The following is a 26,717-nucleotide window of genomic DNA, read 5'->3' as shown; positions in this document are numbered from 1 at the left end:
CTTGTACAGGAATTCAGTAAAGTGTCAGGATATAAAATCAATGCACAGAAATCAGTTGCACTTGTCTACACCAACAACAAGACAGAAGAAAGAGAAATTAAGGAGTCCATCCCATTTACAATTGCACCCAAAACTATAAGATACCTAGGAATAAACCTAACCAAAGAGACTAAGAATCTATACACAGAAAACTATAAAGTACTCATGAAAGAAATTGAGGAAGACACAAAGAAATGGAAAAATGTTCCATGCTCCTGGATTGGAAGAATAAATATTGTGAAAATGTCTATGCTACCTAAAGCAATCTACACATTTAATGCAATTCCTATCAAAGTACCATCCATTTTTTTCAAAGAAATGGAACAAATAATCCTAAAATTTATATGGAACCAGAAAAGACCTCGAATAGCCAAAGCAATATTGAAAAAGAAAGCAATATTGAAAAAGAAAAAAAAAGAAAGGTGGCATCACAATTCCGGACTTCAAGCTCTGTTACAAAGCTGTCATCATCAAGACAGCATGGTACTGGCACAAAAGACACATAGATCAATGGAACAGAATAGAGAGCCCAGAAATAGACCCTCAACTCTATGGTCAACTCATCTTCAACAAAGCAGGAAAGAATGTCCAATGGAAAAAAGACAGCCTCTTCAATAAATGGTGTTGGGAAAATTGGACAGCCACATGCAGAAAAATGAAATTGGACCATTTCCTTACACCACACACGAAAATAGACTCAAAATGGATGAAGGACCTCAATGTGAGAAAGGAATCCATCAAAATCCTTGAGGAGAACACAGGCAGCAACCTCTTCGACCTCAGTCGCAGCAACATCTTCCTAGGAACATCGCCAAAGGCAAGGGAAGCAAGGGCAAAAATGAACTACTGGGATTTTATCAAGATCAAAAGCTTTTGCACAGCAAAGGAAACAGTGAACAAAACCAAAAGACAACTGACAGAATGGGAGAAGATATTTGCAAATGACATATCAGATAAAGGGCTAGTGTCCAAAATCTATAAAGAACTTAGCAAACTCAACACCCAAAGAACAAATAATCCAATCAAGAAATGGGCAGAGGACATGAACAGACATTTCTACAAAGAAGACATCCAGATGGCCAACAGACACATGAAAAAGTGCTCCATATCACTCGGCATCAGGGAAATACAAATCAAAACCACAATGAGATATCACCTCACACCAGTCAGAATGGCTAAAATTAACAAGTCAGGAAATGACAGATGCTGGCGAGGATGCGGAGAATGGGGAACCCTTCTACACTGTTGGTGGGAATGCAAGCTGGTGCAACCACTCTGGAAAACAGCATGGAGGTTCCTCAAAATGTTGAAAATAGAACTACCCTATGACCCTGCAATTGCACTGCTGGGTATTTACCCTAAAGATACAAACGTAGTGATCCGAAGGGGCACGTGCACCCGAATGTTTATAGCAGCAATGTCTACAATAGCCAAACTATGGAAAGAACCTAGATGTCCATCAACAGACGAATGGATAAAGAAGATGTGGTATATATACACAATGGAATACTATGCAGCCATCAAAAGAAATGAAATCTTGCCATTTGCGATGACGTGGACGGAACTAGAGGGTATCATACTTAGCGAAATAAGTCAATCAGAGAAAGACAACTATCATATGATCTCCCTGATATGAGGGAGAGGAGATGCAACATGAGGGGTTAAGGGGGTAGAAGAGTAAATGAAACAAGATGGGATTGGGAGGGAGACAAACCATAAGTGACTCTTAATCTCACAAAACAAACTGAGGGTTGATGGGGGGAGGGGGGATGGGGGGGTGGGATTATGGACACTGGGGAGGGTATGTGCTATGGTGAGTGCTGTGAAGTGTGTAAACCTGGCGATTCACAGACCTGTACCCCTGGTGATAAAAATATATGTTTATAAAAAATAAAATTAAAAAAATGATAATAGTAGATAAAAAAAAAGCTGGGACCCAAAATATTAATTTCTTGATAATTAAGAAACATACTTATGGATAACTCTCGGATTGAAAAGGGGATTAAGAGGACAAAGTATAATCTACCTCAAAAAGCTGAACTAATTTTTTCTCCTCTAAACTTGTTCATCTTTCTGTACTGCCTTTCTATTGAATGGTACCACTGTTCACTACCCATTTAGTTGCCCAGTCTAGAAATCTGGGAGTTGTCTTCAACGCCTACATCTCCCATATTCAATCAGTAACCAAATCTCATCCATTTGATGACCTTAGAGTCAAATCTGTATCCTCACTGTCACTGAGTTTGTTCAAGCCTCATTTCTAGCACTAACTATTGTAATAGCATCTTTAATTGTAGTAAGTGGCAGCATGGCATTGTGGCTAGAACTTGTTGAGTAAGACAGAACTGGGTTAAAACCTTGGTTTTGTCACATACACTGTGAAACCTTGGGCAGGTAATTCACCACTCTGAGACTTAGTTTACTTATATGTAAAATGGTAGATAAAAATACTTCTGTCCTCCTTAGGTTGTTCAGAGGGTTAAATGAGAGGATATAAAGAGTTAAGTATAGTAACTGGCATATAGTAAGTGTTCAATAAATGCTATTATTTTTATTGTCTCATTGCCTCTAGTCCCCTCATCTCTAATTCTTTTTTCCCTTTATTTTAAAGATTTTATTTATTTATTTGACAGACAGAGATCACAAGTAGGCAGAGAGGCAGGCAGAGAGAAAGGGAGAAGCAGGCTCCCCACTGAGCAGAGAGCCTGATGCGGGGCTCAATCCCAAGACCCTGGGATCATGACCTGAGCCGAAGGCAGAGGCTTTAACCCACTGAGACACCCAGGTGCCCCTCTTTTTTCCTTTTTTAGAAAAGACAAATTCTGATTATATTACAACCCTGCCAATATTCTTCAATAGTTGCCCTTCAGTAACAGGATAAAAGGTAGATTTTTTGGCATAGCTTACCAGAAATTTAATTATCTAACCCTTCTCTAGCAGTCTAACTTCATTTCCTGCAATTCTCTAGCTTGAACTTTTAGATAAAGAAATTCTGAGAAAATCTGTATTTCCAAAAACGTACTATGCTCAAATGTCTATATCTTGGTAAATATATTCCCTTTTCCTAGAAGGTTCTCCTACCATTTGTGTGCTGAGAGAATTCTTTCATATTATTCATGTCTCAGCCCAATTGTGGCTTCTTCTGGACAAGTTTCCCTGGCTTCCCTATGCTTCCCCTGAACTATGTACATACCTCCATTATTATACTTACCATAATAGGTTGGGAATATTGGCACGAGTGTCCCCCACTTAGCTGTAAAATACAGGATTAGGAACATAGCTTTTCTGTTTTATATGGTTTCTACCTTGTAAGTATGCAGTAATTAGCACAATGGCTGTCATGTAGTAGAAGCTCAATAAATGTTCATAGAACGAATAGATGAGTAGATTGCTGGATTTACTTAATAACACTTGCTATTGTTTACCTGACGTAGAGTTAAAGCTTGGTTTCTTGGCCTTTTTTTCATTAACATCAGCATATGTCACCTATATATGCCAAAAGAAAAAAAAAAACAGTGAAAATCCTCAAAGGAGTTTTAAAAGAATTTGAATGTAGGCTATTTCTCAAATTCAAAATACAGAAATATAAGAAAATGATTTTAAAAGTTTATTTGTGATAAAAGTACATGTTTTATTTGCTTTATACTACATGTATTACAGAATTCACAGGTTTATAGAATTCATTTCTATTCTAAAATTAACTGAGGAATACACTTAGCAGCATGGAAGGTAATTGAACAGCTAAAAAGATAATGTGTGCTTTTTAAACAAAGTTAACTATAGGGGACATGATTTTAGAAAAAAAAAAGAATCCATAGTAGGAATACATCGACTAAAAGTACAGAAGAATAAATATATAAAAATTAAAAAATAAACAATGAATTATGGATCACTGAAAAAAAATTAAATTAAATTTAAAGAAAAAGAAAGCTGGAAGGCAGAGAGCAGGTTTTCCACCTGCATAGGATGTGACTCTTTGATTTGGCCAAGAGCTTTATATACTGAGATAATTGTTTAGAAAGATAAATCCAGCAGAGTAGACTTCAATTATTTCCCAGGTCTGAGAGCTAAACAAAAGCCACCAGAAGTACATTCTCTGGCACTGATGGAATGAGTGAAGTAAGTTGGGAAATCGTACCCTATTCTATCATAATAAAAGTGGTCATGCTATTTCTCAAAATAAATTAGGTTTCTGTGGCCATTTGATGTAGTCATATTGTTCATGTGTATTTTAAGGCCTCCTTTAAACAGTCTAAATTTGTTTATTGACTTTTTTGGAGGCAAACTATGTAGGATGAGGTTTGTCATCCATGTGACACTCAGCAAAGACCTTTTTCCTGGCTCTAAATAGAGGCTAGTAAAAAAAGTAATTCCTGATGTACAACTACTAAACTAACTCAAAGTAGTGAAGTTTCTTTTCTTTGGAAACGAAGGATAGCGATTATGGATGTGGACACAATGATACAGTGCCCTGTACGTGGCAGGTGTTTGACAAATACTTGTCTATACAGAGAAGCATCTTGTGGCTAACATGCTACATTTGAGCAGCTACATATAATTGAGTCTGTTGCTTTCTATGCATTTCGTGTAGGACACTGGAAATGATGCCACTTTCTACCTTAGTTGTGAAGGTAGACTTTTGGAAGACTTTAGTGAATTTCCTGCTTGATAACATCTCTTTCAAACCATGTTAACTTTTTAGAATAGCTGGGCCAGTTAATACAGTGCTAACAGAGGCAAGGATGTATGGATTTGATTCTTAAAATGACAATCTGGCAGTCCACAAAGGCAATCCAGGTTGTGACTAGAGGCCACACCCTGAATGTTGCCAACTTTCCACCATCAGATGAGTGATCACTGGTCACAGAGGGGACAGGGCGAGGCAGCATGGCGGTCCCTGCACAACCCATCAGCACTAAAAGAAAATGAGTCTCAAAGCCCTAATTGTTGCTTTCTCTGCAGGGCACGGATCTGTACTTTGAAACTCTTAAAGCTCAGCATTTAGGAAGCCTCTAACCTAAGGGCTAAGTGAGAGCATTCAAGTTGCTTCTGGCGAATCTCTATTTAAATGGAAGCAAATATAACATTCAAATTTTGGATCTGTTTAACACATTTAAAGTCTCAGTCTTACTACTTTTGCTGGCTTATAACTTGTTACTGATATTCCCCCTGCTTACAGTATGACAACACTAATATAACTGATAGCTATGAGCTTTGGAAGTCTGAAGTAGCACAGTGTTATCACTGTGGGTTTGCATTTCAATTTTTATAACATCTTACTATAGCGTGGTTAATCTCAAGGGATAAGGCTGTTTTGAATTGTCTCTTAATGAATGAAACTGTGTTATACCAATCTTGATCATAATTTCACACTGCATTTGTTCTGTCTGTATCTGGGACAAAAGAAATATTACTTGCCTCTTGTTTCAAAATAGCCTGTTCTGTTTTAGCAGAAACACCCGGAGCTTGAAGGGAGCTACTTTTTATTCCTGGGGGGAAAGAAAAGGTACCTTTAAGTATGAAAAAATGATATAGTTCTTGCTGCCATAATGTCTGGGATTACTGCAGCATGGATGTATTCATTTATGCACGTAAAGGTAGTATCTCCAAACAGAAGATGCCTTCCAGTGTCTTACCACCACCGTGAGGGACAAGCCTGAATTCCCTAACTTCTGGCCCTAAATTACTCTGCCAGCTTAATCTCCCACCACTCCTCCTGCCCCAGAATGAACTGCTTTGCATTTTATTTGGTAAGCAAGGGGGAACCATCAAGGACTTGTGAATAGAGGAATTATATGTTCAAAGCTGTATTTCAAGATGATTATATTCACAACAAACTGTAGCACAGACTGACAGAAGGAAAAAGAGACTGGAGGCATATTATTGCGGTAGTTAAGGCATGGATGGTGTGAAGGGAAAGGAGAGGAAGATTATGAGATTGTTAAAGGAGGTAGATTGGACAAAATGTGACAACTTTTGGATATAGAATATGGGTGATAAGAAAGAGTCAAAGGGGACTCTGGCTTTGTGCCTGAATAAGAGGAGGAACAGAGACTAGCTTTGGGGGTGACTAGAAGATGATGAATTTGGTTTTGTGCATACTGGATTTGAGGTGCTAATTAGCCACCAGGCAGAGATGTCCCAGTGCTCTTGGTGTGTGTATAGAATATGCATGGGAATTTTTTGCTGAGACAGAGACTTAGCTAAACTCTAGTCTAGCTGGGGACATGGGAAAGTGGATGTATTTTTACATCTGGGGAGAAAGGGTGGCATTAGAGGATAGAGACTTTCCTGGGGAAAATTCTCTGCACAAATCACAGCACTTCAGAAATTTATTCTGCCTATTGGTATAGGCAGCCACAGCAGAGACTCTAACTTCTCCCTGGTTTGCAAATTCCAAAGGGCCTATTCACCCAGCAGTCACTCAAAAATGTGGGATACTGACATTTACAACCATGAATAATTTTTGCATCTTCTTTAATCAAAATAATCACAGATTTTTTAATCAGGGGAAAAACATAACTTGGAAAACTACATGACAAAACTATAATTATTTAACTGAAAGATAACAGAGCAATTATAAATATTGTTCATTTCCTTACCTTTATCATTTAAAGTATGTGATGTTTTAGTCATTTCTTTATCTTTCTGTATGCTCTAACATTCAAGAAAAAAGCATTCATTAGTAATTAAGCTTCTAAAAGAGACTTGCTGGCTCTAGAGCAATCAGACTGATACAATATCTCCCTTTGCTTCCCATCCCTTACCTCTCTCCTAAGCTCTGGTCTTAATGCTAATACATAGGATCAACCTCTTTGTTGACTATTTCTCACAGATACCTAAACTAGTTCAAAATGAAGCTTATCACGTACCCATGTACTCCCATCTTTCCAAACTTGCTCCTCCTCTGTCTTCCATATTTTTGGTTAAAGACATAACAATCCATCCAGTAATCTCTTCTAGAAAGCTTAGAGTTACTCCATTTATTTCAGATAGGACCAATCCCAACCAGTCTAACGCTTACTGAGCACCCTGCTTGGGATTAAAATAAGATATACAATTCCTGACCTTAAGAAGTTTATTTTCCAGTAGGACAGACAGGAAAAGAAAATAGGTGTTCTGACACAGAGGCCAGCCTGAGCACTATTGGAGCACAGAGAAAAGACGTCCCACTTCAAGAGAACCTATATGCAAAAATTAAATCTTCATCATCGTCATCCTCTCTCTTTCTCTCAATTTACATGTCTATTGAGTCACCTAATTCTGACATAGTCTGACTCTGAAATATCTTAAATCTGTGACCTCTGGTTCACCCTCATTGCCAGTGCCGTATCATTTTTATCTGGACCATCCCAGTAGACTCAAAACTATCTTCCCTCTAATCTCCTCTCTCTCTCTGGAACACTATATCTATATCACATACTTCAACTAGATTATCTATCTATCTATTTTTAATTTTTTTTTTAAAAAAAGACATCTCTCTCTCTCTCTTTTTTTAAAGTGTCTTTATCTGGGGCTCAGTCAGTTAAGCATCTGCCTTTGGCTCAGGACATGATCCTGGAATCCCGGGATCCAGCCCTAACCCTAACCCTGCTCAGTAGGGAGTCTGCTTCTCCCTCACTCTCTGCTCCTCCCCTGCCCCGTTCGTTCTCTCTCTCTCAAATAAATGAAATCTTTTTTTAAAAAATAAAGTGTCTTTATTTAAGTAATCTCTATACCCAATGTGAGGTTTGAACTCACGACCCCTGAGATCAAGAGTCGCATGCTCTTCCAACTGAGCCAGCCAGGAGTCCCCAGATTACCTTTTTAAAACCCATCTCATTCTTATTTCACATCTCTATTCAAAAAGCCTCAATGGTGCTCTACTACGGAGAGGCTAAACCCATTCTCCAGCAAAATATACAAAGACTTGTCTGCAACCTATCTTTTCAGTCTCCTCTCTGGCCCTGCCCTGGCTCTGCTGGCTTGAACTGCTGCTCTCGCTTAACACTTTAAAACCTGTCTAATAGTGCCTCACCACAGCCTCACATTCTGTTCATGTGGAAACTTCCTACTCACACCTCAAGACCTAATTTGATGAAGCCCTTCTTTAATAAAGCCTTTTTAGACTCCGCTAGGCAGGACTAGTCTCTATATCCTCTGTGCTCTCCCTGCATTTTGAACAAATCAAAACTCTCCTCTTATTTTATTGTAAGGACTTCTGTTTATACGTGTCTAAATCTCTGGACAGTGAGTTCTCATGAGTAGTGATGTCTCTTCCATGTCTGTGTCCTATCTATGTCAACTGTTTTGCCTCTTTCCCCTCTTCTAGCTTTGCACGGGCCCTGGCCCATAACAAGTTCTCAGTAAACATTAGCTAGATCAGTATCGTCAAATATTGAAGTCACTTTCTGCTAAACTGTATGGTACATTTAGCATGAAGCTGACTCAGAACCTTCTCTGCTAGGGAGAGGAGCCAGACCTGTGTAGGACCCCATTATCTCTGACCAGTCAGTACCATGCCAGTGAAGAGGATATCCCATAGAAATAAGTTAACCAGATAAATTAATAATCAATACAAAGCATCTACCTTTAGTTCTGTTTTGTTTTTCTGTACATCTTGCGGAGAAGATATGAAGACTGATGATTTTTGGGTAGGAATCTTTATAAAACTATGAGAATGGCATGGTTCTAAAAGTAAATGAAAGAGAAGTCATATAATTTTAAAACAATTTTATCAAAATGCAATTGAAGTACAAGAAACCACACACATTTAAAACATACCATCTGTTCCATTTTGACATATGTACAAACCCATGAAACCATCACCATAATCAAGATAAACATTTCCACCACCCCCAAAAGTGTCCTTGTTCCCCTTACACTTCATCCCCCTCTAGTTCTCCCTGTCTCCCGGGCAACCACTGATCTGCTGTCATTATAAATTGTTTGCATTTTCTAGAGTTTGCTATAAGTGGAATCAAACAGGATGTACTCTCTATCTCTCTGGTTTTTTTTGTTTTTTGTTTTTTGTTTTTTTTTTGGTCTGGCTTCCTTCATTTAGTATATTTATTTTGAGATTCATCAATATTGTTGCCTGCAACAATGGTCTGTTCCTTTTTCTTACTTCATAGTATTTCATGGTATGGGAATGTACTACATTTTATCCATTGGCCCACTGAAGGGCATATAGGTTGTTTCCAGTTTTCTTTGGCTATTATGAATAATGCTGCTGTGAGTCTTTATGTGGACATATATTTTAATTTCTTTTGGGTACATACCTAGGAGGGGGATGGCTGGATCACATGGTAGTTTAACAAGTTAGGAAACTCTTTTCCACAGTTGTTCAACCATATTACACCACAACCTGCAGTGCCTGAGTTCTAGCTGCTTCAAGTCCTTGCATATACTTAATTAAATTCAGTTATTTAAGTTCTAGCTATTTTAATGGGTATGTAGTGGTATCTCATTGTGGTTTACTTTGTATTTCCCTAATGACTAATAATACTAAGCAGCATTTTCATGGGCTTACTTGCCATCTGCATGTCTTCTGTAAAATGTTTGTGGCCTTTTCCCCGTGTTTATTAGGTTGTTGCATTCTATATATTACATGTTTTTCTATACTTTACATTTTTTTTTACAGTAAGCATATCTTCTAGTGGTAGGTCTGGAGACCCATCTTTCATTGTGCTTACTTTAGGGGCTTGACAGTTGCGAAACAGCCATTATGCAACAGGGCTATTGTTTCCAAAATTTTATGTTATTTTCTCATTTTTGACTCCCTAAGTACAAGAACTCTGCCCTAGTCCTCCATAGTCATCTACCTGCTTGGGGGTGGAACTAGGGGAGAGGAGGTTAGAATTTTTAACAGGAGGAATGCCACAATAAACACCCAAGTAATATTTAGGACCTGTCATTCAGAATAGGATGACATAGCCAAGACGGTGTACTTTGCAAGCCATGCAGCTGTCTCAAGAACTCCCCAAAATTTAACCTTCTTTTTGTGTAGCAACAGACTGGAATACTTAGCTCAGAAAACTCTCTCTTAGTGTATTGGAGATACCCTAGCCCACCAAGAGTCATCTGGACTCAGAAAGAAGATATGACTTAAGGAAAAGTTGAGGGGGGGTTCACTCCTTTAATAGCTCAGAGATGGTGAGAAAGTGAAGGGTGGTGGGAGAGGCTGAAAAATAAAGAAATCAGATGAGGCTTCACATTTTCTTACTTTGGGCCTTTGTTGCTTCAGACAAGTGAAGTTAGCACACAGAGAAAAGAACTATTGCTCTGCTCCCCATTTACGACTCTAGAATAAAATCTCTTAGGCTACCTCCCACTTGCTGCCTCCTCCTCCTCACCTGGGACATGGCCCAGAAACACCACAAGATAGTATGGTCAAGTAGAGCAAGGCTTTCTCTGAGGTTGGTCCTTTCTCCCTCCCTTCCTTTCCTTCCCTCCCTTCCTTCTTTCTCCCTCTCTTTCTTTTTAAGTTCACTGTTAGTGATGTATCTAATTGACATATAAAATTGTGAGATAGTTAAGGTGTAGCTTGTGGTGATTTGATATACATATATATTGTGAAAGGACCCCATCCATCTAGTTAATTAACATTTTAAGTTCTGCTCTTAAGCAAATTCCAGGTATATACAGTGCTGTCAACTATAGTCACCATGTTTTCCATCAGCCCTTCAGACTTTATTCATCTTTATAGCTAAAGTTTGTACCTTTTTACTATTTCCTCTTCCTCTTGAGGTTTTGCTTTCTTAAGCCACTCTTGGTTCCTATGTGAAGGACATGGCCCAGAAAGTGCTGGAGAGTCTAGCTGGGGAGCTTGCCAAGGGGAGTCGACTGGGGTGGAGGTAAGAGGGCTCTGTCCTGAGTGGTTACAGAGCAACCAGCCAGAATGGACGTGGGATGGGAAAGCCCAGAGGGCTCTAAGCTCAGTGAGACCAGACCATGAGTCCTTGCACTGATGGCTGAATTCAACTGTGAATGCTAACAGGCCAAGCACTATCTCGGTGCAGGTAAGGACATCTCTCTGGAGACCAGAGGAGGCAGAAGACATTTCATCCAAGCACCATGACTTTATTCCACCTCCATGAGGTCACGTAAGCCACTGTTCCCTGAACTTTAATGTGCATGTAAAGCCCTGGGGATCTTGTGAAAATGCAGATTCTGATTCCGTAGGTCTGGGGTGGGGCCTGCGAATCTGCATCTCTGATGAGCTCTTTAGGTGATACCCATCCTCCTGACACACAGAAGAGTAAGAACACAAGCCACACCTCTGACCCCAGACATCTGGACATCATCTTTGGGAAAGAAGCAGAAAGATGGGGGAGGCTCCCTGAAAGTCTGGGCCATTATGGGGACCCCACGAAGGCAAAGTCCAAAGAAGTATGTTAGAAAACCTGGGGACCGAGCAAGAAAGCAAAAGGAAGGCAGGTGCTTAGATCCGGCAAACAGCACTAGCCCTACATGTACTAAAGAAGCCTACTCAAGAAATAGGTTGACATTTTAGAACGACAACACCTGTTACTCTGTCAGGCTGTTCAAAAAGGAACAGGAGATGGAGAATGGGCTACAATGAGCGGCAGGCTCCACTGCTGCAGAAAAACATGTGGCAGAATAAAGTATTTTTGCTGCCAGCGAAGTGACAGAAGTCACTTCAGGCCAGGAAAGTCCAAAGTCTGAGGAAGGGCACGGTTTTGAGAAGGAGCACTAGTTGGGGTCTTGGTCCTCACTAGGTCCCCAGGGCCACTGGCTTCAGGAACCTCCATGGCACCTCCAGTCAGCCATCTGCAAGGATGACCCTCCAGGGGAATGCAACACAAGGGACGTGGTGAAGGCTTCCCTGGGAGGCGGAGGTCCAGCAAAGAGAGGCAGCAGTGGCAGTAGCAGCCAGCGAGGAACAGGTTAAAAAAAAAAAAATCCCTCAGGGTCTTGTTGGTAATGGAAAAGGACAGAAAGGAGACCAGGAGCAGGGACCCTGGAGAAGCAGGGCTCTGAACTGAGCTGTGGACTTGTCAGCCGCAAAATGTGGGCTGCACAGCTCCTGGGCATGTGGAGGCAGTGACAGGAACTGAGCGTGTAATTAGGGAGTCAGTTCCAGTCGGCAAGAGGGGCTGACTATGGGATTTTTTCCCCCAAATCCACCATTCACAATAGAGGACAGAGGGAGGACTTCTCTGCACTGTAAGTAGAGGAGGTCAGTGCCAAGTCCCATCTTCCCACAGATTACTATTTTAGCACTTCTAACTGTAATCATTTCAATTACGTTTTTGTTCCTGGTGGGATTGCTGGTCACTGGCATTACCACTCGTTTTCTTCATCTTTGAAGAAGCTTAAAGAAACACAAGAAAATATTGTTAAAATCATGGAAATGAGGGGCGCCTGGGTGGCTCAGTGGATTGAGCCTCTGTCTTCAGCTCTGGTCATGATCTCAGGGTCCTCTGCTCAGCAGGGAGCCCACTTCCCCCTCTCGCTCTGCCTGCTTCTCTGCCTACTTGTGATCTCTTTCTCTGTCAAATAAATAAAATCTTTAAAAAAAGTTTTTAAAAAGTTGTGGAAATGATAAAATTATCCAAGATAGATTCTCTTTATTCTTTTGGGCTGGATAGGAGGAGAGCCATATGCTAATCTACATATGGAGCTGTAGGGAGGAATTGGAGAGGGTGAATAGTGGGTGGGTTCTCAGTGGGAGGCCCTTGTGTCCCCTAGGGGAACATTAGGAAAGGTCTGGAGACATGGTGATTGTTACAGATGTGGTGAGGGAGGGTTACACCTAGCATCTAGTGGGCACAGGCCAGGGATGTTGCTGAACATTCCACAAGGCAAAGGACGGTCCCCACAACAGAGCACCATCCAGCCCAAAATGTCAGTAGCGGCAAGGTTGAGAAACCGGAGGAGAGATGCGATGGGGAGGCAGGCCAATTGCTTTTACAGTATTATCTTGTGTAATTAAAGCTATACTGGGGGAAACAGAGTTGTCTTCTGGGAGAAGGGAAAAACTCCATCCCTCCAGCCCGCCCAATGAGAACATGGCCTTTCCTCTGTGTTGGGGGCCTGGGAGGGGGCGGGCACAGCAGCGCAGTAACCATGTTGGGGACCCCATGAGAGTGCTCGTGGTCGTGGTCGTCCTCGGCTCTGCCTCTGAGCTCAGTCAGAGGCAACAATGCGTGTGGACCTCAGCTGGGAAGGAGGTGACCTAAATTCCTGTTTCTCATCATTGAGATAGACAAAAGGATTCCAAACTGTGTGTGCTGATTGCATTTCTGCTAGAGTTTTAAGATGTGCACCCATGGGGCACCTGGGTGGTTCAGTCAGTTAGAGGTTCTGCCTTCAGCTCAAGGTGTGATCCCACAGTGCTGGGATGGAGCCCTGGTGAGAGGGGCTCCCGCTTCTTCCTCTCCCTCTGGCCTTCCCCCAGCTTGCCTGCGGGCACGCGCTCTCTCGCGCGCTCTCTCTCTCTCTCATTTTGCTCTCTTTCTCTTGCAAATAAATAAATAAAATCCTAAAAAAAAAAAAAAGGTGTGCATCCCTTTGGGTCTCCGTGGTGGAAGATGACAGCCTTATTATAGTGGTAGAAGTCTATTTCGTATGTGAAAGAGCTCTCTTCATTCTCCTGTCACCTGCGTGATACTGTGAATATGATTTCTTTTTTACATTTTCCTTTTTAAAAACCATTTGAGGTGGCCACTCTTTAAGATGCCTACCTGAAACTTTTTTCCTACCTAAAGTAGCAGTTAACAGTTAAAGACGAAGCAATATAGCCACCGAAGTTATTTTTTTAAATTTATAATGTGTTAGTCACCATAAAATACATCATGAGCTTTTGATGCAGCGTTCCCAGATTCATTGTTTATGAAATGATTTTTTTTTATCCCAGAGGCAGAGGTTACAGCCTTATCATTTCACTGAACTGTATTATGACCTTTTCTTACTGACTCCCCTTTCCTAAACTTTCATTCTTTTCTTCCTTTCATATTGTCTGTTCTTACCAGCTCGTCCTTTAAAAACTTTCTCTTCCACACATTTTCTCTTTCATTTTGTAAAAAAAAAAAAAAAAAAAAAAAAAGCCCTTTATATAGGGGCACCTGGGTGGCTCAGTCGGTTAAGCAGCTGATTTTGGCTCAGGTCATGATCTCAGGGTCCTGGGATGGAGTCCTGAGTCTGGATCAGCGCTGAGCGGGCAGCCTGCTTCTCCACAGCCTTCTGCCCCTCACCCCCCACCCTGCCCCCTCATGCTCTCTCTTTCTCTCTCAAATACGTGAATAAGTAAATAAATAAATAAAATCTTTTAAAAAGCCCTTTATTTTCTGTACTCTTTTTAAAACTTTTCTCTCTATTCCTTTTCCTCTCTCCTGCTTCCCTTCTCTCCTCTTCCTTGCCCTATCCTACCCTGCCCCATCCTAACCTGGCTCTATCCTCTCCTATTCCGCCCTATCTTACCCCACTCTATCCTGTCCTGCCCCATCCTGTCCTGCTCTATCTTACCTTCCCCCGCCCTATTTTATCCTACCCATCCACTCTTTTGCTGTTACTGTTTACTGGCCCACTTTAAAACAGTTTTCCATTTCCTTCCCTTTCTAACTCACTCTTGTATGTACTCTAAACTGGTTTCTCCTTTTTCAAATCAGGCCTATCTATCAGGTATCTCTATTTCTATCCATGTCTGCCTGTCATCTACCCACATTTACTTACCTAGATATCTATCTATCTTTATCATATTGTATCTTTTATTGACTTTCTTTTTTTATTGAAGTAGAGTTGACACACACTTGACTTCTACTTTGTAAATCCACCCCCCTCCCCACCATCATACATAACTGCCCTTGCTTTACTTATCAGCCCCTCCCTCTCTCTCCCATTGTCTCCCTCTCTCTCCTATTTAACAATTTCCTCTATGGATTCATTGCTCATACACTTGTCTTTTCCCCCTTATCTCCCTACTCCTGCTCTTCCTTTCATCCCCTTTCCCTTTTCTTTGCTACATTCCTTCTCACTCTCCTCACCCCTCACCCCTCCATCCCTCCAGTCTCCATTTCTCTCTCCCTTCCTCCTTCCCTCTGCCCCCATTTCTCCCTCCCTCCTCCTCCCATTCTCTCTTTACTCTCTTTGTCCTGGCTCCACTTCCAAATCTTTTTCCTTTCCTTCTCTCCTCTCTTTCTCATTCTACCTCTTCCATATATTCTCCTTTAGTGGCTTCCACCTTTCCTTATCTCTCTAGCTACCACCTATCCCCCTACCATCTAGCTGTCATCCCTCCATCTTTATTTCAGTTTTTACGTAACTTTTGTTAGATCACTTTCTCCTTCCTCTGTACTTCATGGTCTTACTAGCTCCTCCGTTTCAACTCCTCTGTGTCCCACTCTAATATTTGTTCTTCTTATTTTGCTATTTTCCTAGCCTCACCCCAGTTTAGAATTCTTCTCTTTCTTGCCTCCTTCTTTCCCTCTTTCCCCTCCCCTCCCTTCTACCTCTCTATCTCCATCTCCTGTGTCTATGGCTCCTTCCTACTCCTTTCACTCTCCTCCTCTGTATTGCTTTGTGTCTTTCGGTGAACCTGCACTTCTGCCTTCCTTCCTTCCCTCCCAGCTTATCCCTACTTCTTGCCTTCCCTCTCTCCTCACCTCCTCCCTCCCTTCCTTTCTTCTTTTTCCTGCTCCTTTCCTCCCTCCTTCCCTCCATTCCTCATATACTCCTTTATAATGGTTCCCCTTTGAAATTTTCCCCCCTCACTCTCTCTCCTGTTACCTTTTAATATTGTCTTTTGTACGAGACCCTCCTCAGAAAATCCTGTCTACCTATCTACGTGGTTCCCATCCATCCCTTCACCCTTATTTTTTTTAAAGATTTTATTTTATTTATTTGACAGAGAAAGTGGCAGGGGGAGCGGCAGGCAGAGGAAGAGGGACAGACAGGCCCCCTGCTAAGGAGGGAGCCCAATACAGGGCTTGATCCCAGGGCCCCAGGATCATGACCCAAGCCAAAGGCAGATGCTTAATAACTGAGCCACCCAGACCCCCTCACCCTTATTTTTTTTTTATCTGACTTCCCTTTAGATCTTTCTACCCTCAATTCCTCCCTTCCTCCCCCTTCCCTCCCTTTCTTCTGGATACCCTTTATTTTTCTTATTCCCTTTCTTTCATTGTCTCTTTTTCTTTCCTTTCTTTCCCTGCCTGCATGCCAGCCTTCCTTCTTCTTTCCTCCCTTCCCTTCCCCCTCCCTCTTGCTTCCTTTATCCTTCCTTTCCTCCTATTTCCTTCTTTCTTACCTTCATCCTTCTGCTCACCCGCTCACCCTCTCTCCCATCTGTGTTCCTTCCTTCAATTTCTCCTCCTCCTTCCTTTCTTCCTGTCATTCTTCTTTTACTCTTTTTACTACTCCTCTTTTTAAACCTTTCCCCCTTCCCCTCTCATTCTTTATGCATCTTTTGTCCTGTCTTCACTGCTGCTTTCCCCTATTTAAAAGTCAGTTTTTTGGGAGGCACCTGGGTGGCTCAGTTGGTTAAGCATCTGCCTTTGGATTGAGCCCCACAGCAGGCTTCCTACTGAGTGGGGAGTCTGCTTTGTCGTCTCCCTCTGCCCCTCCCCCTGCTCATGAGCCTGTGCTCTCTCTCAAATAAATAAATAAATAAAATCTTTTAAAACATCAGTTTTTTTTTTCTACCTGTACACCTGCCTAGCTGGCTATCTATACAGCTATCAATCATCTTTCTGTCTTTATTTTACTGTGTTTCCTTATTTGCCTTCTAGTTATTTTTTTAAGATTTTATTTATTTATTTGACAGAGAGAGACAGTGAGAGAGGGAATGTGGGGGCAGCGGGGGCAGCATGGGAGAGGGAGAGGGAGAAGCAGGCTTCCCGCTGGGCATGGAGCCCGATGAGGGGCTCCATCCCAGTATCCTGGGATCACGACCTGAGCGGAAGGCAGATGCTTAATGACTGAGCCACCCAGGCGCCCCTACTGAGTTCTAGTTTTTAAATCTCTTGCATATCACAGTTGCACTTGATTTTCTTACTGCACTTGCCTTACACTCTCACACCCCTCCCCTGTAAGGAACATTTCCCTACTGACTCATTCTGTATAAACTTTTCTTCCTTTGCTTCTTCTTGCTCCCTCCCTTCCTTTCACTTTTTTTGTAGCTCATTATAACAACTTTCCTTCTCTCTCTCTAATTTTGTGTGTCTTTTGTCCTGTCTTACTCCTGGTTTCTCCTATTTGAGATCCTGTCTGTCTGTCCGTCCATCCACCCATTACTGTTGAGCTGTCTCATCAATTTACTTGTCTTTATTTTACTCTTATTTTTAAGTAATTTTTTAAAAAAATATTTTATTTATTTATTCAACAGACAGAGATCACAAGTAGGCAGAGAGTCAGGCAGAGAGACAGGCAGAGAGAGGGGGAAGCAGGCTTCCCACTGTGCAGAGAGCCCGATGTGGGGCTCGATCCCAGGACCCTGAGATCATGACCTGAGCTGAAGGCAGAGGCTTAACCCACTGAACCACCCAGGCGCCCTAAGTAATTTCTTTTTATATCTTTCTCTCTCCCTGCTTCTTCAGTTGTACTTAATTTTCACAGCAGCTCCTGCTTTTAAACTCCTGTGTCCTTTACTCTCACATCCTGTTATTTTATTTTACCAAGTTGCCTAGTGTCATCCCTTTCAAAATTCTTTGCTTTCTTTCTCCTTCCCTCCCTCCATTCTGTCCTTCCATCTTTTCCTTCCTTCTTCAGCTGTCATACCCGCTTCCTTGAACGTCTTCCTATTTATTGTTTTTATGCTCCTTTCCTTCTTAGTGGACAGTACTTTCAAAGTCCAGTCTTTTCTATGTATTTATCTCTATATCTATTTAATTTTACCATATTTATTAACTGATTTCTTCTTTTCAGATCTCAATCTCCCCCTCTCCTGTTCATGAATATGTAATTTTCTTACTAGCTTCTTTTCAGCATCCGGTTTCTATCATGTCATATTCTTTGTAATTCCTTTTCCCAGACTCATCCCTTTTATAAACTTTACTTCCTGCCCCTTCCTTCCCTTAATCTAATCCCCTCCCCACTCCCCCCATTTTTAAAAATCTCATTATATTCACTACTTTAAATTATTTTTCTCTTTTTTCTGTTTTTTTTTAAAGATTTTATTTATTTATTTGACAGAGAGAGATCACAAGTAGACAGAGAGGCAGGCAGAGAGAGAGAGAGAGGGAAGCAGGCTCCCTGCCGAGCAGAGAGCCCGATGCGGGCCTCGATCCCAGGACTCTGAGATCATGACCTGAGCCGAAGGCAGCGGCTTAACCCACTGAGCCACCCAGGCGCCCTTTTCTGTTTTTTTTTTTTTTTTTTGTCTTGTCTTTACTGCTGGCTTTTCTTTTTAAAAATCAGTTCTATCTACGTGTCTGTATATGAATGTATGCATGTATGTATGAATTGATTGATTGATCCATCCATTTAATTTTAATGTATTTTTAAACTGACTTCTTTTTAAAAAGTTTTTAAAGTAAGCTCTATGCCTAACATGGGGCTTGAACTCTTGACCCCAAGATAAAATTGCGTGCTCTTCCAGCAGAGCCTGCCAGGCGCCCCTAAACTGACTTCTTTTAAAAATTTAATTAATTTATTTTATTTTATTTTTTCAGCATTCCAAGATTCATTGTTTATGTACCACACCCAGTGCTCCATGCAATACATTCCCTCCTTTTTAGATCTCTCTTTCAAACTCCTTTCTCACTCTCGCAATCTCTTTTTCTTTGGCTTTGTCCTACTGACATCCTTTTTAAACTTTGTTCTCCATCTTCCTTTCACTCTGTTAATTTACTTTTTCCCTGTATGTCTGTTTCTTCTCCCTTTTCTTTCACTCTTTTTTCCTTGATGGTTTGTTTTTCTTTCTCCTTTGTCTAGTCTGTCTCTAATCTCTTTGCCTTTGTTTTCCTCCCACCCCACTCATCCACAGAGAGAGAGAGAGAGAGAGAGAGGGAGAGTGTGTGTGTGTGTGTGTGTGTGTGTGTGTGTGTGTGTGAGTATGTGTTTTATTACTGGTTTCTTCTGTTCAGTTTTCTCTTTTTCTCTCTTACTCATTCTTTCCCTCTTCTTTTCTTCATTTCATTTTTTCTTTTTGTACCATATTTTCTTACTGCCTTCTCCTTTTTAATGTTTTTGGTCTTATTTTTTGTATCTATCTCTGTTTCATGCTTGGTATATTTTATGACTCTTCTTTTTTGTCTCCTTTAAAAAAAAACCTTTTTTTTCCCCTCTCTCTTACTAGCTTGTTCTCTTTCTGTTTTGTATAATTTTTTTCTTACTAGTCCTCAGTTAAAATTTTTTCTTTTTTAAAATATTTTTTGTCTCCCTCTGTTTCAGTCTATTTTTTGGTAATGTTTTTCTCTTACTCTCTCTGTTTGTCTCTCCCTTTATATACATTTTTCTCCCTCTTTGTCATCTTTTTTTAAAAAATTGTCCCCTCTTACTGGCTCCCTTTTCATTAATTAATTTTTTAGAGAGAGACCACGCATGAGTGGGAGTGGGGAGTGGGGCAGAGAGGGAGAGGAAGAGAGTGAGAACGCCAAGCGGACTCCATGCCCAGCATGATCCCGACACAGGGCTCAATCTCGTGACTCTGAGACTGACGGTGATCTGAACTGAAATCAAGTGTCAGATGCTTCACCTGTTCACTGCACTGAGCCACCCAGGTACCCCTGGCTCCTTTTCAAATCTGTGGTACAGGCAGTGTTGCCTACTGAGCCACTTTACAGAAGTGTTGAATTTATTTACAACTTGAGCTGTAACTGGGACGTGGCTTGCATAGTGCTTGGCACAGGTAGTGTGAACTAGGATTTCCCTTTCCAAGGGTCTTCTGACCTCACCCCATAAACACACCCGAGGTTTTTGTTTTTGTTTTGTTTTTACAAAGCCACCAATGTTTAGTATATAGATATGCATCTTCTACTTAGATACCTTATCATTTATTGTCTCTCACCTTCTCTTTCATCCTGTCCTTTGTTTTCAAATATATTTTCTTCTGGTCTGTCTCTCTTCATGTCATCTCTTTGCATTTTTTGTAAATGATAAGCTATTTTTTTCTCTAGAAGTGCTTGTTTCTAAAATATTAAAAATATATATTTAACATTTAAAAATTTAATAGCAGCTTGCCACTGGATATGCAAAACAGATATTTCAAAACTGATGGCTACTTGAAGGGCGCCCTCATTCCTATTTTGAGATTTCTGAAGTCACAATGAGTACAAAACTAGGAAGATAGTAAGGGATAAGTTTCATTTTGCTGTCCAGCATAAAGAAGAATAAATTGTAACAACTAGACCCAATTTAAGTCATTGTGCCCTTTCTGGAGACTGGTCCCATTGCAGAGCAGTCCTTGAAGTCCAGGTTCAGACCAAACTGGGTTTCTCCATCAATAGCTGTCCTCGTGAGTTTAGGCCACTTTTGATAATTCACACTTTAAAATATCAAAATTGGCAACAGCTTTCCCTCAAATAGCCCAAGTTATCAGTAAAAGCTCACTTTACCTTCCGGTGAGCTTCCTCCCTGACTTTTTGACGTTGTTCTTCAACTTTTGCTTCCCTTTTTACTTCGTCTCCAATCTTTGTCAGAAGTAACATTTCTTTTGTCTTCCATTCCTAAGGAGCACAATGTTATGGTAGTTAGCTGGGGTTCTGTTTCATTATCTTTTTTTTTTTTTGTATTTTGTCAATAAGCAAATTAGATCAAGTCAAGGGCCTTACAAAAACTGGGAAAATCTTATGTTGGCTTTGGAATGGGCTTCTCTTACTGCTTTTTAATTGGGAATATGTTGGTGGATGCAATAGAATGGCAAAAGGAAGGAAATTATTTTGCTATTGGAAACTTACTTCAAGTATAAGCCTGGCTTCAAAGATGGATCTAAGAAGATGTTGACAAGAGGGTTTTCTCTTATTGCCTAAGGGGCATATCATACGTAATTTGTTGCCTTTAAATATATTTTGGTAGAGAAGATAAATAAATAGGCTTGTCTCAATTTTGAGGGAATACAGCCATGATTATTGTTCATTAGGGTTAATTTCTAAAACTTTAAGAGTAGATGATGTGTTACTATAAATGCAATACAATTTGTGGTATCAATCTCACTATGTTAAGTAAAAGCTTGTCTATTATAGTAGTGATAAAAGATTAATAGTGGTTTATTCTTTAAATTATTATTATTTTTAATAGTGGTTTACTTTTTAGACCTCAAATAGCTTCAGGTGATTTGGTGGGACTGCTAAAAATGTTTATCAATGCAGCAACCATATGTAGTTTCCCCTCCAATGTTTAAAATTTGGTTTTCCTCACCTCTTCAATTTGTCTACGGAGACGAAGCTTTCTTCTAATGTGGTCCTGATGTCGGTGTTGTTCTTCCTTCATCCTGAGTATGCTCTGCTTTCCTGCCGTGTGCTCACCCTTGCCTAATTCCCTACTAATCATATCTAAGTATCTAAAGAAAAGTTCAAATATAAGTGAAGGTAAATTGAATGTTTCCCCTATTATGGTATTACCAGTTTTGATATTCTCAAACTACCTTCTGGGTTGCTTTTTAGTTCCTGAATATAGAAAATGTAGAGTTTTTCAGGGACCTTGGAGCTAATCTGATCCACCAGCTCACCATACTGTGCTAATTTTACCAGACACTGTTATACAAGTCTGTTATCGTGGTTGGGACAATGGCAAAATGTGGAACAGAGTGATTAAAAGCATTTTACATAGAGATTACGTACAGCTCTGCAGTTTTGGGAACGGGAATTTGCAAAGACAGCTGAAACCAACTAAAACTGAGTTCAAAACACAAGTTGATTTGAATTTCCTTTAAAAATAAGTGGGTACTGGCTTCTCTGTAATTCCCAAGTTCCTGAATGACCTTCCATGTACAGAGAGGTCTGCAGACTCCCAGTCTGGGACCTGGGTGGATCAGCATGTATTGTGGCATATCATGACATGAACCCATGGACTTCAAGAGGCAGGGGAAGGGGAACTGGCCCTTGTCCCTGATAAAGGAGAAAGAGAAAGAACTACAGCTCATCTCTGCCTCTTGGGGCAAGGGCTTGGCCTCTAAACAGTGACACTGAATGTGTGTGGGTGGTAGCTAAATGAACATACATCATTGATTGGGGAACAACACCTGTTTGTATTAGCATCAGATAAAGTTATAGGAACTCTCCCTTTCTGACCCTGCAGCGACTTCCTTCAACTTAATTTTGAAACATACTCAACACACCTTCTCTCTCTCTGCTACTATGGATATGGGTTTCCTAAGCTCATGGATTTGGACTTTGGATTTCTTCAAATTCAGTTTGGCTTACCTCTTGGGCTTCTATTAAGTCCAGTTTCTCCAGTAGAAACTCTCCCCACAAGCCTTGGTACCAGGGGCTTCCCAATCCCGTTACCTCTTAATCTCCTTTCCTTTCTCTCCACATTGAAATTATAGGGGCCTCAATAGTGTCTCATCCTTTTTTTGGGTCCTGATTTCAATTCTTTCTAGTACTTTATAGCTTTCTGGGGTCTATAACATGTCCATGAAATATGTATTGACTTCAGTCATACCTGTGCCTTATTATCAGTTCTTGGTCTGGAGATGCTTGTGTATCTTCCTGTAATAGCCATTCTTGGAACTGTTCATTTCCATAATTTTCATAGGTTCTTCTGGTTTCATACAATTTATTTACTTGTTTTTCAATCATTTTCTGAGGAGAAAAAAAATCAAAGTCTTTATACTGGATAGAAATAAACCTGTACTTTGATAGGCCCTCTTAAGTGTAGGGCTTGGGAAACCTTCTGTACTTTACAAATGTTTTATTCTTTTAACCTGCATTTAAGTCTAGTGTGGCTCCATTCCAGGTAAGTGAAAATTCTCTCTGTAAATTAAAGGCAAAGGTCTTATTTTTATCTCTTATAAATTGCTAGGGATCTTATTTGATTTGTTATCTTCATAATTCTAGGTCAGGTAATTATAAGTAAATATCGTGCAGAGAACCAAACCTTTCTTCCAAACCCTACATAAAAACTATCTTACAGACCCCAAATAAAACAAATTTAAGTATTAACTTACTTGTTCTCTTACATAGTTTCTTTCAAAGTCTAATTTTAAAGTGGTCAGATACTGCCTGTACTTATTCAATTCTTTCAAGGTACATATGACCTATAAAGGCAAAACCAAAAACCAAAGATATAAATAGAAAGTTGTAACAATCATAAATCTTTCCAGAGAAGAGTGACATAGGAATATTTGTTTTAGTAACAATTTTAGGATCAAGGGTAATAGTACATTTTGGTAGCAATTTGGAAAGCAGTATCTAAAATTGCTGTATCACCAGGAAATTTCTATCTAAGTAGTATTATTTCAGTAATATGGTTCACATCATAATCAGGCATTTACAATTCTCAATGTATTTGTTATTAAAACATCAGTGTAATAATGATATTTAACACCCCTCTAATTTATTTCATCATGCTGTTTTCTGCTAGGTTTCCATTTTGTCTCTAGTCTTCTCAAGAAGTATAGGAAATATTGCCTGATAGGTATACTGTACTCTTACTTTTTTTTTTTTTTAGATTTTATTTATTTGACAGACAGAGATCACAAGTAGGCAGAGAGGCAGGCAGAGAGAGAGAGGAAGGGAAGCAGGCTCCCCGCTGAGCAGAGAGCCCGATGCGGGGCTCGATCCCAGGACCCTGGGATCATGACCTGAGCTGAAGGCAGAGGCCCCAACCCACTAAGCCACCCAGGCGTCCCTGTACTCTTATTACTTTTAAAGCCAGAGGAAAGTCACTACACTACAGCAGGGAGAAAATACCTAAGTTAAAACATTTGTATGTATGTCTTTACATACTTGAATCATTTGGTGCTTATCTTTTGCTGTTTTCAAAGAAAAAAAGGTCAAGAAGGAACAAGTAGTCTTATTTAGAAATCCAAATATGAGTAATTAATTGAGTTTTCTAATAAATATTCTTTATTGTTTAACCAAAGCTGATACGGGCTCCTAGTGAAGTACAGAACTGAGGGTCTATCGAGTCCCTAGGTTTCTAATGGTTAACAGGAAGGAGGCTTCGACCTACTTTATTATTGCTGGTGATGTAACCGCCCTTCTTTAATCGCCTTAGGATATCCTTTCGCTTATGGTATGCTTTTAAATGGGGATCATGCAGGCTTTTATAGCTGGTTTCCAAAAGTCGGCAGTAAGGATCACTCAGGTTAAAGTCATAAGAAGGGTGATAAAGCTGCAAACATACGGATTCAAAAGTATTACATGTGTAAAACGAATGAAATTGCACTTTTAAACCTCAAGTTGTTGAAATGACTAGGTTGGTCAGTGAAAATAAAACATGCAAACAGAACCTGAAGTGAGGGAATCCGGAAGATGAATTGATTTAGGTAAATCTAACTGCCTCTCTCTTCCCCTCTCCTTGACCAGAGCTGTCTTTAGGTTGGTGGTGGTAGCCTCAACCTCTGTCTAATTTAAGAACACTGAGGTGTGGCCTTAAGAGTCCTGAAAGGCAGGTGGAATGCTTTATATGTGGGCAGGGGGAAAAGAGAGAGGCAGGATAGGGTTCTAGCTTTCTTCTTCCATTTAGAAGCTTCCTTTTAAAATTTCTGACTGCTTGACTGATGCCAGCCTCTTGTCTTTCCTAATGAACCTATATCGGGAAACTGGATTCCCTTAGTACCAATGTTTCCTTAAAAAAAGGCAGAGAAAGACATCCTTATGGGCAATGATTTAATTCACAGTGAGACTAGACAGGAAGCCCATATCTTTCCTAGAAGAGAAGTGATCAAAAGTGATGGCAGCTGAAACACTGCTGCAATCAGCAGACTGATTATTGCTTCTTCTTTTAGGTGTTGACTTTTGTTGGTAACAGATTTGTTGACTAACCCTGGGCTACTGACCTATCAAGAAGGAGACAAATCCGTTTGTTGAGGCCAGGTTAAGCTTTCTATTGTCAATTACAATAATTGGTTTCCCTGAACTGAAGAGTCTATTATTTCATCACTATATGCCAGTGGGAGGTCACTAGGGAGACTTTTAAAAGTATGTAAATTGTTTTCTTCACTTAACATGTTATCTTTTCTTGAGAGCAGAATGTCTAGGTTAATTGGCAAAGTATTTACTATTAGCATTCAATAAAAACAATTTTAGGAGTTTGTGAACAGTTGCTACCTTAGTATACTAATAAGCAAATTAATTTATAAATACATTATGTGAGAATAAGTTTGGTATCAGAATGTCATCTAGGATCACTTGTCAGGTTTGGATTAATGCATAGCTAAAGACAGGTAGGTAACATTGTTACCATTTTAATTTTACAGAAAAAAAGACAGTCAAATACCATTTTGCTTCTATCTGCATTCAGAACAACATGAAGGACGTTTAAATTCCCTGTTTCTGTAGTGATCTGCTAAAGTAGTCTGCAGTTGAGGAAGCAGCAAGGTCAAGTAATGGAGTGTGGCCTAAGAGTCAGGAAACAGTGGTTCTGGTCTGAACTCTGCTATTACCTACCTGTGACATTAGGTAAATCCTAGCTTCATCTTATAAGGTGGTCATGAGGGTAAAATGAGTTAAAAAAAAAATACCTAAAGGTGTCAAATATTAACTCTTACTTTCTTGAGGAGATCCTGCTAAAAGACAAAGATCCCACAAAGTTAGTGTTCAGGGTAGCTGAATGTAGTGCCTGATCATGATCAAATGCATATATTTTGGGGTAATCAATATAATAAAGTACAGAGATAATCAGTATAATTCAGTATAGAAAAATCTGGAAATAAGAAGTAGTTAACAAGCAAACAACAGGAACAGAATAGAAATATAGCAAATAGAAGATGTTTGAGGAAAAAAACCCAACAGATTGGCCTACAGATACAAAGTAGGAAGCAGTGTTATTACTAGTAGTGAAATAGGTTTTGAATATGTTTCAGGAAAGCTAATTTGCGGGAATGTGACTCAGTCAATTTCTGTAAGGTTGGCATTTATTTAGTAGAACACTATGTTTTCAAAAGAGAAACTCTATTATAATTTTCCAGCAATAAAACCTAAAAAAGTCATATATATCAAACAATTATCAGAAATACCAAGAAGCCCCTATTCGTCCTTGATGCCGTGCTAGACAGTGCAAGAGTAAGGAAATTAGAATTATTCCTGTAGACTCTTTTGCTATTGTGATCAAAACACATTCTCAACTAGAAAGTTCTGAACCTCCTTCAGGCTTGGCCTAAATTCTGGACAGAGCACAGGGTGTTAGGCAGAGGACTTAAAATGTGTAACGATATAAGTGCAGCACACTGCATCACTAACAGGGCTGATTCAGTGCTGAGTAAGATAGTGCAGATCAAGGGCATGTAAATTCTATGGAAAGATGAGAGAGTTGGGTGTTTGTAACACTTGGGAAAGGCTTTGTATAGTAGCTCTTAAAGGATGGCTCAGACTGAAGGTCAGAAAGGAGAGAAGAGTGCCTGCCAGGTTGTGGGAGCTAGGTGGACAAAGGCACTGATGTAAGAATTAGCAACGTAAGTGTAGGTAGGCAGAAAAGACCCCCCGCTCAATCTTTGGGAACTGAAGCTCTGGGCTGGAAATAAGGCTGAACTGGATGGCTGAGGCAGATCATGGGGTCTTCCATCATTAAAGTGAAGCTCAGGCACTAATCACTTCAATTCATTTAACTCAACTGGGTGTGTTAAGTGTTAGTTG

The 26,717-nt window shown here is 40.2% G+C and overlaps 2 protein-coding genes across 12 annotated transcripts in view; one reads left to right on the top strand and one right to left on the bottom strand.

The window, feature by feature from the left end:
- RBMX2 (RNA binding motif protein X-linked 2) overlaps window positions 1-26,717 on the top strand; it is a 110,177-nt gene that overhangs the window by 70,462 nt on the left and 12,998 nt on the right. The gene's annotated exons all lie outside the window — the stretch shown is intronic.
- The window catches only part of LOC125091380 (fibrous sheath-interacting protein 2-like), a 77,528-nt gene that overhangs the window by 49,923 nt on the left and 888 nt on the right, over window positions 1-26,717 (bottom strand). For 3 of the 11 annotated variants that reach the window (XM_047714957.1, XM_047714959.1, XM_047714958.1), the window contains exons 3-13: window positions 24,094-24,255; window positions 23,087-23,176; window positions 22,582-22,721; window positions 21,337-21,478; window positions 20,535-20,645; window positions 19,988-20,108; window positions 12,290-12,355; window positions 8,609-8,709; window positions 6,642-6,696; window positions 5,458-5,528; window positions 3,465-3,525 (exon numbers count right to left, since the gene is read on the bottom strand). In XM_047714957.1, coding sequence (XP_047570913.1) covers window positions 3,465-3,525; window positions 5,458-5,528; window positions 6,642-6,696; window positions 8,609-8,709; window positions 12,290-12,355; window positions 19,988-20,108; window positions 20,535-20,645; window positions 21,337-21,478; window positions 22,582-22,721; window positions 23,087-23,176; window positions 24,094-24,255 — 1,120 coding nt within the window. Of the gene's footprint in view, window positions 1-3,464; window positions 3,526-5,457; window positions 5,529-6,641; window positions 6,697-8,608; window positions 8,710-12,289; window positions 12,356-19,987; window positions 20,109-20,534; window positions 20,646-21,336; window positions 21,479-22,581; window positions 22,722-23,086; window positions 23,177-24,093; window positions 24,256-26,717 lie in introns of those variants that run through there. The other 8 variants (XM_047714961.1, XM_047714962.1, XM_047714963.1 and 5 more) reach the window with 4 other exon arrangements.

This window comes from Lutra lutra, chromosome X (assembly GCF_902655055.1).
Source record: "Lutra lutra chromosome X, mLutLut1.2, whole genome shotgun sequence".
Lineage (NCBI taxonomy): Eukaryota > Metazoa > Chordata > Mammalia > Carnivora > Mustelidae > Lutra > Lutra lutra.
Note: the sequence above shows the minus strand (reverse complement) of the source record. Positions and strands in the feature narration are given on the sequence as shown.